Source organism: Oratosquilla oratoria, chromosome 22, assembly GCF_046742065.1.
Source record: "Oratosquilla oratoria isolate Oo_2021 chromosome 22, ASM4674206v1, whole genome shotgun sequence".
Classification (NCBI taxonomy): domain Eukaryota; kingdom Metazoa; phylum Arthropoda; class Malacostraca; order Stomatopoda; family Squillidae; genus Oratosquilla; species Oratosquilla oratoria.
In genome coordinates, this window is record NC_134798.1 from 58,539,930 (window position 1) to 58,553,932 (window position 14,003).

At 40.4% G+C, this 14,003-nt stretch overlaps 1 protein-coding gene across 1 annotated transcript in view; it reads right to left on the reverse strand.

Annotated features, from left to right (window-relative positions):
* Window positions 1–307: 307 nt before the first annotated feature.
* Window positions 308–14,003, reverse strand: part of LOC143037619 (cyclin-dependent kinase 2-like) — a 61,238-nt gene continuing 47,542 nt past the window's right edge. The window contains exons 2-6 of the mRNA XM_076206138.1: window positions 13,831–13,969; window positions 10,816–10,969; window positions 10,459–10,631; window positions 4,241–4,453; window positions 308–1,938 (exon numbers count right to left, since the gene is read on the reverse strand). Coding sequence (XP_076062253.1) covers window positions 1,834–1,938; window positions 4,241–4,453; window positions 10,459–10,631; window positions 10,816–10,969; window positions 13,831–13,969 — 784 coding nt within the window. The 3' untranslated portion in view covers window positions 308–1,833. The remainder of the gene's footprint in view (window positions 1,939–4,240; window positions 4,454–10,458; window positions 10,632–10,815; window positions 10,970–13,830; window positions 13,970–14,003) is intronic.

Sequence of the window (14,003 nt, forward strand, 5' to 3'; positions counted from 1 at the left end):
CTCATGTTCACTCCTTCCACACCTCCTTTTTTCACTCATTCTTTCCATGTGGACACCACAAAATAATCCATTAATACTCTCTCAATTGCCCACCCAAGATCTTGGCCCCTGGTTATTCACTTGCCCATCTATATGTAAATATATATATATATATATTAAAGAGGCTTCATCCCTGTAATAAAGGAGTTGATTATTCACTAGATATCTGAATTATGGCTTCTTCCACTATCTTTAACAGCTGCCATAATGCACATTAATCTCCTTTATGTTGTGGTTTTCTTAGTGAAGGGTAAAATAAATCAAAATGTAAAGTACTAGATACTTTAATATAAAAATACATGGAATGTTTTGAAGGATCCTAGATAATTAATGATTCTTTAAGGCACTGGAATACTAGATGATTATTCTTTAAGGCACTGGAATATTAGAAAATTATTCTTTAAGGCACTCAAATACAGTATCATACTGACCACTATCCTTTTCATTTAGATCTTTCTTTATACAATTTAACAACTCTGCACTTCTAAAAATGTTGACCAGTATACTTTATACCTAAACAGTAATTACATATGAATTTAGTAGATAAGTATAGAACAATGGGGAAAGTCAATTGTCGTTTACTAGTGACATTGCACCACTGGCTGATTCTGAGGAGAGATTGGAGCTGTGGGAGAAAATGTTAAGCAAGGGGAGTGGGAGAAAATGGGGGAAATGGAATTATGAAAAATATAAGGAACGTTGATGATGGCTTGTTAAAAGAGCGTTTGAGTGGTGAAATGATTGAAGAAATGGAGAAATATTAGTATTTGGTCACATGTGAATGGAGGAATGGATGTAGAAGTGCTACAGTATAAATGATGTAAGTAAATGTCTGGAGGGAATGAAAAGTGAGACATACAAACATATACCAAAGGCTCTTTTCCCCTTTACACGGGGGGGGTAGCCAAAAAGAAAAAGGCATAGAAACCACTCCAACCCATTCCATCCCCTACATATTCCACTCCCCTCCACCCTCCTCTCATCTTGGCACCTCCTGGATGATGGATCATCCCTGCATCCTGTCCACTGCCCTGGGTCAGAAGCTGTGTCGCAAGACACAGCAAGGCGCTTCATTGATTCGGTGACCCCCCCCCCACTCCATCCCCTCATGCAGAAAAGGAGAAGCCGGGGAGAAATCCCCTCGGGCTGCATCAGATTATTTCTCATACATACTTCCTCACGCCCCATCCCCCACTCACTCCCCCTCGTGTACCACAGCATCAGCCATACACAACCCTTCTCCATTCACCCCTATCTTCTGTCCTCTCCCATCCTTCCTCAACAGACATTCCTCTCTTTTGCAATGCCCCTTTTAAGCAAGACAAGTAATAAAAATTTGAGAATTAACATAGAGAGCAATTGTGCCCATGCTACTGTAAAGTGTGATCTTAGCATGTAAGAGGCAGAAAAGGATCATTTAGAATGCATCTGAGATGAGGTTTTTGAGATGTGAGGCAGAAATCAAGTGTTGGACAAAAGCCATCTCAGAGGTCTACATTTCATTACAGACTATCACATTGAATAGATGGAGTCATAGAGGTAGTGAAAGCGAGAATTAAAGAATTTTTGTACTTTAGATGTTACAAAACCACTTACACTGATCATCTGAGTTACAGTAACAGAAAACAGAGACCTATTTGGTCATTTGCCATTATTAAATGCTCCTCAATCCATACCTTTGCAAACCTTTCCTTTAAACATAGCATAAAATATTTTCATTCAAAATCATTCCACATATTTACCATTAGATAGCAAATAACATAGCGCAAATCATAGATACACATGGTCATCTGATCAACACACACCAGGTGGTGGAAAAAGCCCTACTCCATCAAAATAGGGATGTTTGAGGGCATATTTGGCTGTCACACGCCGGCCTGGGTCATACGTCAGCATCATCTGTGGCAAGAAAGTAAAAAATTCATGATTGCATAAGTATATAAAATGCTAAGATGCTGTAATTCAATTAGTTAATTTACATACATAATCAATCAATTGTTGCCTCAAGTTTCACTAATAGGAAAATCCACTGCCTCACAATGGGTGGGTATTGGAACCTTCCAAAAATATCTCTAGGAAGAAACTTTGGCCCCACCCACTGCCTCAGTCAGAAGTTATATGGCAAGACATTGCACCTCCACAGCAGAGCCCAACAGCTGAAGCTGGTTTACCCCCACTGCTTCATTGCATGGGGACCCTTCCACAAGGGGACACGAGAAAAAAATTAAGAAAGACAGTTACAGAAGAGATCTGAAGAAGGGGAGAGGGAGAGAGAGAGAAAAAAGAAAGAAAAAAAAAAGCAAGCAAGCTTTCCACACAGAGTAATAGATACATGGAATAAATTGAAAGAGGAAACAGCGAGTGCTAAAACTATACATGATTTTAAGAGAGAACTTGATGTGGAAAGATACAACTGCGGGTCGCTACGAGCATAGCTCTCCTCCCACAAAATACAACTAGGTAAATACATGAAATGAGAAATTCAAGAGTACATTACAGGATGACCCTTCCACATGAAGAGAGAAATTTGAGAGTAAATACAGACAAAATTTAGGTGATAAGATGTCCAAAGAATGACGATGGCAGCGGGTTGGTGGTAAATTTGAAGTGTGAGAGGCTGAATCAATCTCACTCAGTTGCCCTGAATATCTCTTTCAAGAGACCCACAACTCTCTGGTATGACCACCATGCAGACCCATAGGTCACTCAGGGAAGAAATATTGTGCTGTTGTCTACAGATAATTGTATATGGGTAATACGGAAGGTAAACAACTGGGTGATGGGCAGGGGATTGGAGATGGTTAGCGAGAGTGGGGGCAAGGGGAATGTGAGCCAGTTACAGTTGGCTGATGAAACTAGATTTCTAGTTGGGTCAGTGGAAGATCTAAAGCAATTTGTGACAGTTTGGGATGGTGTGTACAAGGGGTGAGGAAGGCAGTGAGTTGGCAGTAAGGTTTAAAGGGGAGAGGCTAGAGGAGGTGGATAGTTTTAAGTATCTAGGGATACATGTAGCAGGAAGTGGAGGTAATATGGAGAGTGAGGGAAGCAAGTAAATGTCTTGGGGAGGGGGTGGGGAGGATAATAATAAAAAAAAAGAGGAGAGAGAGAGAGAGAGAGAGAGAGAAATAGATACCTAGGGATGGGTGCAAAGAAATGATGGTGATTGTGCCTAGTGCCTACAACACTGCATGGGGCAGCTTTGGAATGTAAAGGAGCCAGAAAGGAGCAAATTTTGTGCTTGAGATGAGGTGTTTGAGAATTAAGGTGGATAAAGAGAGAAAAGAGGTGAGGCAGAGACCAGGGATGGAAAAGGAGCTGGCAGATAGAGTTAATCAAAGAATATTAGGATGGAAAGAATGAGTGAGGAAAAACTAGCACAGTGTGGAAGGTAGGGGAAGATTGAGAATGGGATAGATGGATGGATGAGGTGAAGGGGAGCTTTGGGTGCATGGGGAATGTATGAAGTGGGTGTATACTTTGACTTGGCCTCCCACACCCCTTGTAAGGTAAAGCCTTTGATAGTGTATTGGGCTAAGTCACTGCCATTTTGTCATGGGTGAGCTGAGTTTGAGTCTTCGGCTCAACCACGTTTCAATTTCCAACGTATGCCTCCTTTGAGCGACTCTCAGTCTCGACTGTGATGGCATGGAATTAAAAGTTATTTGTGGTTGAAAAGTATATATATATATATATATATATATATATATATATATACATACATACATATACCAAGGCTTTTTCCCCCTTACAAGGGGGGTAGCCAAAAAGAAAAAGGCACAAAATCAATCCCACCCATTCCACCCCTGAATACACTCCACACCCCTCCACCCTCCCTCTTATCTTAGCACCTCCTGAATGACGGGTCATCCCTGCACCTTGTCCACTGCCCTGGGTCAGAAGCAGTGTTGCAAGACACAGCACATCCACAGCAAGGCCGCTTCATTAAATCGGTGACCCCCCCTCTCCGTCCCCCCATTGCATAATATATATATATATATATTTATATATATATGTATATATACACACACAAAAACGGGTCATTACAAGTATAGCTCGTCCCATAAAATACAACTAGGTAAATACACACACACACACATACATCCAAAGCTACAATGTACCATGCAAGAAAACTACTGCAAGTAAAAATACATATCATTTCACTGATTAATACATTACATTCCAATACATATTTGGTCCTTACCCTTAGCAGTTCATGACCATGGTGGTCAAGACTAGGCAAAAGTTGTTTCATATTGGCTGCAACGTCCACTTCCCAACGAGGAAAGCTACTCTTGAAGTCTTGCAACTGTGTGACTCCAGGCCAGTCATCCTCACTTGGTGTTCCAAGAGTCCGGAAGATTCTAAACAGTTGGTCAATCTCCGAATCACCACGAAAGAGTGCACTGCGAGTGAACTGAAACAGAACACGTCTGTAGTAGCTTCTAAAAAGTTAACAAGAATACATTCAAATAACAGTTGAAGGCTCCTTGCATCAATTCCTCTCTGGATAGACTATTACTCAAAACTGAAATAAAATCCTTCATAAATTGACCCCTGGATGAGGTACTGACAACATAAGTTTTGTGAGAGAATAAAAAATAAAATTAAATAAATAAGCCGACTGATTTGTAATGTCCATTTTACTTGAAGATAAACAGAGAAAGAGAAGCAAGCAGCATAAATCAAAGCTATGAGAATATTGTGTTAATGTAGGAAGTGAAACAGCCCAATGTTTTGTAGGATTCCACTAATGTTTATTTGTAGTATGTTTTGAGTGAATTTTTTTTTGTTGGTTGTCCAAAATTATTGTGCATGTGAAGTGAACTCATGAGTGTTGTATTTTGCTAGTTTTTCCTTACTTCTTATGCTCCCGGGTAGGCTTTCAGCCTGTCAGGCGGGCCAGCACACTTCTCCAGTTAGTCCTAAAAGCTTTCTTCCCTGAAATCCTCTATTTTTTCTAATTATTCTTTTCTCGGAGGTGCTAAGATGGGAGGGAGGGTGGAGGGGTGTGGAGTGTTTTCGGGGATGGAATGGGTGGGAATGATTTTATGCCTTGTCCTTTTTGGCTACCTCCCTGGTAAGGGAGAAAAAGCCTTGGTATATGTATGTATGTATTCTTTTCATATTCCCAAAACATCCCAGTAATCTCTGATCAATTCAATCAGCTGTCTCCCTTTCCACTCCTGCTCTCTGTCCTACCTACTTGTTTTTCATGTCATCCATTTTTGTAACCCCCACCACAGTTATCCATCCATCACTTTTCATTTTCTCCTCTCTGCCGAATTTATGAAGCGGCCTTACTGTGGATGTGCTGTGTCTTGTGACACTGCTTTTGGCCCAGGGCAGTGGACGGGATGTGGGGTGACCTGTTGTCCAAGAGGTGCCAAGAAAAGAGGGAGGGAGGAGGGTGGAGGGGAGTGGAATATATAGGAGGTGGAGTGGGTGGGAGTGGTTTCTATACCTTTTTCTTTTTTGGCTATCCCCCGTGTAGGGGGAGGAAGCCTTTGGTATATGTATGTATGCCTTCCTTACATTCCAAGTCGCACAATCATGTCTTCATATAGTCTTCTCTCACTTTTCATTCCACCAAGGCTTTACTTCCCTCGCTCTAGTTTACCTACAATCCAATTTCTCTATTTCACTGAATACTTAATGCTATCCCCTTCCTCTAACCTCTCTCCTTTAAGATTTACCTCCAACCCACTGCCTACCTTACCCCTTGTATATAAGATCACCTTAGATCCTCCTGACTTTGCCAAAAGTGTCCTCAACAAACAACAGTACAGACGCTCCTCTACTTTCGTTCGTTTTACGTTTTTTTATTTTATGTTTGAACTGACTGAAAAAAAAATTGTAATTTTTTTTTATGAGTGAATTTTTGAGTTAAGCGCTCTCCGTAGTATGAGACATTCAAACAATACTTACGCATGATGCTGCGTCCATTGTTTACATGGTACAAACGACAGACGGAACGTGCCTTGCCTCCTCCTCCTCCACCATCTCGCTTTATGTTGCTTGAATTTAATTTATTTGAAATTAATGTTATTATTTTACAATGTTGTTTATAATTAATGATTTAGGGGTGTTTTATAAGAAACAGTAATAGAATTTATGGATGTATAGTACAGTATGAACGGTCATACATTACAGGAACATACAGTAACAACTTACGTTCATTTTCACGTTACATTCGGCCGTTCGGAATGTAACTAAAATGTAAGTTGTGGAGCATCTGTATACAATGTATACAAAAGGATTACAAATAAAGAAGATGCCAACAGGAGACTTTTTGGTCCATAACTAGGTGAGATTAGTGTATATATATATGTATATATATAAATAATCCATCTATAGGTTTAATTCCTACCCTAGCATTAAGGTCTCCCAATATAACTACATTGACTTTTCTCCAAAAAGCCTCTCCTCTACACTTTTCTCACTACTAGGCCCATATGCACTAACAAAAATCCACATCTCCCTTCCCAGCTTCACCTTCATTTCACATTAACCTTGAAGAAACTTCTTTCCACTCCATTTACTAGTATAGCCACCCCTTCTCTCCCTCATCTTCTCTTCTCTTCACTCCTGAGAACCTCCCAACTAAACTTCCAAACTCACACTGGCCCCTCCCTTTCAACTTAGTCTCACTCAATGCCAACACATCCATCTTTCTTCTCCCAAACATACTGCCTATCTCTTCCCTTTTACTCTACATCCAGGCACATTTCTCTCCTATTTCCTTCACCCATCACTGTCATTTTCTTAGCACCTCCCACTGCAACCCCCTTTCCCTCCTTAATCTCCACATTTTAACGACTTCCTAATACTCTGACCATCTTCCTCTTAACTGCCACCTCCTCCAATATCATCTCTTCATCTGTTTTTAACCTTTTCTTCTCTATTTGGTTTGCTTCCCCTTCTTCTCTTAACTTCCTTCTAAAACATATTTTCAATACTTTCAATTCTTTTTTGTCTTACTCTTCCATTTTAAATATGATCTCTTTTTTTTGCCTCCTTTATCTTGTGGAAGATGAGGGAAGTAAAAAGGAAGGTATATGTAAAATGGGGTAGGAGTATGACAGAATTTTGAAGAGAATAAAAAGAAATTTGAAAGGAAGTGATGAGAGTGAGGGGGGTCCAAGCCAGAGAGGAGATAGTAAAGGATGCAGATGGCCAGATATTGAAATAAATGAAGGTGATAAGGTTCAGGTGGATAAAGTATTTTAGAGAATTGCTTAATGATTGATTTTATGAGTTTTTGGCAGACGGCCAGGCACTGGGACCAAAATGATCATTCAGCGCCATGGGATTGCTTAATGTAGATAAGGTAAGGGAGGAATTGATTATTGCTGTTAGAAGTGCTAGGAAGGTGACTGTGATGGGAAAAGACTGGGTTATAAGAAAAGGTGAAGTGCAAAAAGCATTGAAACTGATTAAAGCTGATAAGGCATCTGGGTTAGTGGGTATTATGTAGTATCTGACAAAGGGAGGAATGGTTATGGTGGATTGGCTAGTGAGGTTGATGTGTGCCTGATGGAGGGAATTGTGCCAGATGACTGTAGGGTTCCAGGTATAGTTCCAGTTTACAAAGGAAAAGGGGACAAATCTGAATGCGGTAGTTTTAAAGGGATCAGTCTGAGTATACTCAGAAAGGCATATGGGAGGGTGTTGTGAGAGGCTTAGAGGAGTTATGGAGGGGGTGATTAGAGAGCAGTGTGTGTTCGGGAAAAGGGAATGATGTATGGATGAAATTTTTGTAGGCAAATATGCAAGACCTTCTTGGTGAAAGATAGGGGTGATTTTTGGGTTTATATGGATCTGGAGATGGCTTATGACAAGGCTGACAGGAATTGCAGATATATGGAATGGGGGAAAAGTTAAGGGTAGTTAAAAACTTTGTTAGGGTTGGGAATGGAGAGAGTGGTTTGAGGTGAAGTTGGGGCTCACCCAGGGTTATGTCACCATGGTTCTTCAATATGTACATGGACGGGGTATATGGGGGTTAAATGCAAGGGTGATGGGCAAAGAACTAAAAACAGTAAAAGTGGAGGGAAGTGGGAGGTGAGCCAGTTGATCTTTGCAGATGGAGAGATGATAATGGAAGCTGGCAGTAAGAGGAAGATGGGCAGAGTATTTTAGAGAGTCGCTAAATGTGACGGAGGATAGGGAGGGAAAGGTAGTTGCAGTGCCAAGTGCTAAGAATATGACAGTGATGAATGAGGAAAATGGAGGAGAAATAAGGAAAGATGTGGTGAAACCAGTTATTTAAATGAGAGCAGATAAGATACCTGGGTAAGATGGGTGTCATGTGGAGTGTCTAAAAAAGGGAGGTACAGTGATGGTGGACTGACTGGTGAGGTTGTTTAATGTTTGTCTAAAAGAGGGTAGAGTGCTGGAGGATTTGAGTTCCTATATATTTTTGCTTTACAAGGGAAAAGGGGACAAATGTAAGTGTAGTAGTTTCAGAGGGATAAGTTTGTGGAGTGTAGTTAGAAGGCTTATGGGGGTTTTGATTGAGAGGATTAGGAGAGGAACAGAGGGAGTAACTGGTGTGGAACAAAGTGGGTTTAGGAAAAGCAGGGGTTGCGTGGATTAGATTTTTGTGGCAAGACATATGTGAGAAAGCTTTAACACGGGAAGATTTTTTTTCTTTTTTTTAGGCCTTATTGGATTTGGAAAAGGCTTATGACAATGTAGACAGGAAGGCACTGTGGGAGGTATTGCAGATATATGGATAGGAGGAAAGCTGTTAAGAGCAGTCAAGAGTTTTTACGATAGTAGAGCCTGTGTTAGAATCAGAAATGGAGAGAATGTGTGGTTTGATGTAAAGGTGGGTCTTCACTTGGGATGTGTCATGTCACCATGGCTATTCAATGTGCGTACATGGATGGAGTAGTGTGGAAGTTAAATGCAAGAGAAATGGGCAGGTGGTTGGAGATTGTTAAAGAAAATGGAAGAGAGTGGGTGGGGAATGGGGGGTAGGGGCATTAGGGAGTGGTTATTTGTGAAGATTTTGATGTAGCCTAAAGGGACTTTTCCCTGTCTTCTCTTTTTCTGCATGAGGGGAATGGGGTGGGGGGGTTGCCGATTAAATGAAGCGGCCTTGCTGTGGGTGTGCTGTATCTTGCTGCATTGCTTCTAACCCAGGACAGTGGGTGAGATGCAAGGATGACCTGTCATCCAGGAGCCAAGAAAATGGGAAGGAGAGGTGGTGAATAGGAATAGAGTGGGTGGGTATGAAATGGGTTGGAGTGGAATTATGCCTTTTGACTTTGGCTACCTTCTTTATAAGGAAGAAAAATCCCTTGGTATATGTATCTTCCATTTTGACTCTCTTCTCATAACTTCCATGTGCTTCACTACATCTACCTTGCAACCAATCTTCATATTTTTGCTTCTCCTCTAACACCACCTCAAGCTTTTCATCCCACCATTCACTACCTTTCTTTTGTTCCCTCCCATCCTCTTCATCCCAAATACATGTTTGCATACTTTGTTATTTCCTCGAGATTTAGACATTCTTCTACTACTCATACATACATATACCAAAGGCTTTTTCTCCCTGCACGGGGGGGGTAGCCAAAAAGAAAAAGGCATAGAAATCACTCCCACCCATTCCATTTTATATATTCCACTCCCCTCCCCCTATCTTGTCACCTCCTGGATGACAGTATTAGTAGTGCACTAGAACACTACTACTCATGCCTCTCCTTAATTCTTCATCATTTCCCATGATTCTCTCAGCTACTCCTTCTCTTCACCCTTAAATCAACTTGTTTACTCCCAAAACTTCTCTACTTCCCTCCCTTTTCAATTTTTCTTCCATTTTCAATTTCCCTTCCACCAAAAAAAATATTCTGATACTACCAAACTCTCCCCTCAGAAAACATGAACATCCAGAACTCTTCCAATCCTCCCTCTGGGTACCAGTACATAATCCAATAACACACTATCAACCAACACCATTTACCATGAATACTTATGCTCGACTCTCTTATAAACACATCTCCAACATATGTACACCATATTTCTTACCTGGCATCCAAAACCTCCCCACAACCTAACCTAGATGCCTTGCCACTTTTCACAATTTTCAACGCTCTTTGTGCTGTATCTCGTCTTTACCTTTAGCCCAATTAATTTCCAGAGAAGTACGAAAAGGGGAGATATTGAGATAGGTCCCCTTGATCATAACACCAACTCATATTAATTAGATAAACACAGAAAGGTGTTCTTTGTACTATACCTCGTCTTTACCTATGGTCCAATTAATTTTCAGAGAAGTATGACAAGTGGATACTGAGATAGGTCCCCATGATCATAACTCCAACTCATATTAATTAGGTAAATAAACACAAAAGGGTGTATAATAATATATCTTTCTTTAATAATCTTTAATCTGCACACTTGGGAACTTACCATTTCTGCAAAGATACAGCCAAGACTCCACATGTCAACTGCAGTACAGTAAGTCTTAGCTCCCAAAAGTATCTCTGGGGCACGGTACCAAAGTGTCACCACTTCATGAGTATATGCCCGGACTGGTACCCCAAAGGCACGTGCTAATCCAAAATCTGCCAGTTTAATGTAACCTGTAAAAGATGTAATGTTTTAACAGTGCTAAGTCTCTATGTGAAACATACCCTTAAAAATTAACCAGGTGACAAGGTGTGTTTATAGCATTCTTTGTCTAGAATATGGTAAGTGCAACACTAACGAACTGGAAAAAAGTTGATGTGTTGGTTTAATGTAAGTGTAATAAGTTTATTGTCTTACCCATTGAGTCTATAAGGAGGTTTTGTGGCTTCAGATCTCTGTGTAGGATGCGGTTAGTGTGGCAGAAACCAATACCTTGAAGCAGTTGCCACACATAACTCTGTATTAAAGGCTTGGGTAGTCCCTTGCTTGTGTCAAACAGTTTTCGTAAATCCTGTAAGGAACGCAATTCAAGTTCAAATATATTGATTTACATCTAAAACATGCAGCTTTTATATTAATTTTCTGTATAAAATTTAAGGAAGGGTTAGGTAACCTGTAAGATGTTCTATAAGAAACCTAATATGGTACAAAACAACTGTGTGTGAAAAAGAGGTATCAACAATCAATACAGTCACATATATAATAGCTCCTATGGGTGAGGATAAGCAACAATTTCAAATGAAAACAATCATGGGGGGGTTGGCACGGCAGTGCTAGTGTCACCACCGACAATTATTTTTTATTTTTTTATCTATTCATTTTTTTGGGTGGGGGAATCAATATGGTGATGGGTACTGTATCATATATTTCATGAACATGCATGGGCCTTTGGACCAACAATGGGTACCTATAAAAGGTGGTCCTGCAAGAATCATCCTCTGCCATCCATCTTCAGAACCCGCAATCACCCACTAGAGGTATAACCCAAACGGCTGTTACTTGGTCTCTAGACAAACCAAGACCTCCATCAACTTTGACTGTATTTCTTCCACTTTTTCACATAAATGGCAACTGCTCCTTCCTTTTTACTACTGTATGCCAGTATTACAGAAACAGCTCCACACAAAGAAATAATTCACTGACACCATAAACGAGTTTAGGTTTTAATTCAATTAACTGTTGCTTCAAGTTTCACTAAGTGGAAAACCTGCAGCTCCAAATTGGCTGGTACCAGTCCTCAGGCCCACACACAGACCACTCTGGGAACAAACTCCTTAAACACTCATCTAATCTATCCAAAAAGCTTCATTTTCCTCTTCACTTTTTTCAATACAAAGTCAATATATGCTTACTGAAGTCCACATCTCCCATACCAGTTTCACGTTCATCTACATTAATCTCGAAGATATTTCCCTTTGCTCCACCATGTGCTTTCCTATCATCACTTACCAACAGAACCATTCTTTTCCTTTCCTAACCCCTTTATCATTCCCACCACTCTCACCACCATACTTCCAAACTCAAAATTCTCCCTCCGTTTCAACTGTTTCATTTAATATCAACATGTCCATTTTCCTTCTCACAAGCATATTGCCTATCTCTTCACTTGTATTATCATCTGTGCCACAACTGTGCAGATATATTGACCCAAACTTTAGGGGTCTGGTTGGTGTTCTCCCAGACCTTATCCCTTGATTTCTCATAGGATGAACATACAGAATCAGTGGTATAATTCTTCCCCCTCCTCCCCACCCTACTGCAGGGAATAAGACATATTTACAGATGTGGTAAAGAACATTTTCAAGGGAGCAGTATAAAGGAGAGACACTTGTAGTATGAATGTAGCATTGCTCCTCTATGAGCAGAGGTTTGACTACAAAACAGACAATGATGTGTGACTCTAGTCTGTTGAAAGCCTCATATCTGTCCCTAAAAAGCATCAGCTGCATGTCTGCCATGCAATCACTACTTCATGATAACATGCAGTCAATAACCTATTAAATGCAACACATGCCACTCCTGGTTCTACCCGACATGCACAATACTTCCCAACAAAAACCAGTACACAAAAAACTGGAGCTACAACAGTGACACAAGTACCCAAAAACACACTAACCATACTACAAATACCACCTAGTTTCTTGAATGCAAAATTTACATATTACTAATTCAAGAAACAAATCTGACTCTACAAATTAGATTACCCACATTAACTGATTGCACAACAGTAAGACAACACAACACAAATGTGGAATCACAGCACTATTATACAGCATACCCTTTTCCAACAAAACAAGAAAAACTAAAGAAACACCTACAGACATCACAACAGAAATAATTACAATCCAAACAATTAAAGAAAACAACTCACATTACAAACATATACATACCACCCAACATCTACCCCTGGTGACTGCTACCTTCCAATTCTTTCAGCCAGTAATGCAATTAGCTCCACACAAATACAACATTGACAAGAATACAAAGTTTCTTCTCAGGGAGATTTGTGGGGGGTCCAAGGACAATTGCTAACTACTGTGGGGCTGTAGATTTTCCATGTAGTGAAACATGTGACAATTGATTGAACTGATTGCATGCAGGACAAGTGGGCTTGGGTTTGTTAAGTCACCAGCTAATATGAAGGGGTGTGGTAGGGCACTTGTATGAAGTTGTAGTTTATATGTAGGATAGATAATTATAATCAGCGTAGTGACAATTTAGGCCTCCTCCAGAGAATAGATACCTGCCTCTTGGGCAGCAATTCCTAGTGGATGTTTGGGATGGTGTGGTGGTTCACTCCAATGGAGGTTTCCTAGTCAGCAAAGGCAAAATACCACTTACTGGTTGTTTTTCCTTGCCTAGAGTCAGTGGAACTTTTAACTGTTGCCTGAAGATCTTCCATCTGGAAACCTAAATCCCCAGAGCAGATAGCAATGGTCCTTGGGTCCCTCCCATTTATCTCTCAGGGAAGAAATTCTGAAGATCTGCACTAAAAGGCAGAACTTCCTATTTCACTAACCTAAAGCAGGAATAGGGTAGCAGTCGTTTGTTGTCAGTTCTTATGTGAAAAGGTGAAAGAAATAAACCATAGTTGACAGAGAGAGACCTCAGGTAGTCTAGAGATTGAGAGCCAGCTCACTGAGATTGCACCTCTTCATGGAGGTGAGGGTATCGAGACTGAGGACAGCAGGCAGGGATGATTCTCTCTTATGTCCATTTAGCACCACTACCACCAGTTAATCTTACCAGGAAGTTTGTGTGAGGTAGCTGTAGTTACCTATGAACAACAAATTTAACTACTTCAATCAATGCAAATCCTATATTCAGGATATGAGAGAAAGAAGAAGAGAAAAAAAAAAAAGAGCAACATACCTGGTTGAGGTATTCAAATACAAGATACAACTTCCGGTCAGCATGTACTACATCAAGAAGACGCACTATGTTTTCATGGTCCAATTCCTTCAGAAGAGTGATCTCCCTAATGGCAGTACTTGGCACACCATCTGACTCACTGTAAAACCAATGTCCACTATAACAATGAAGTC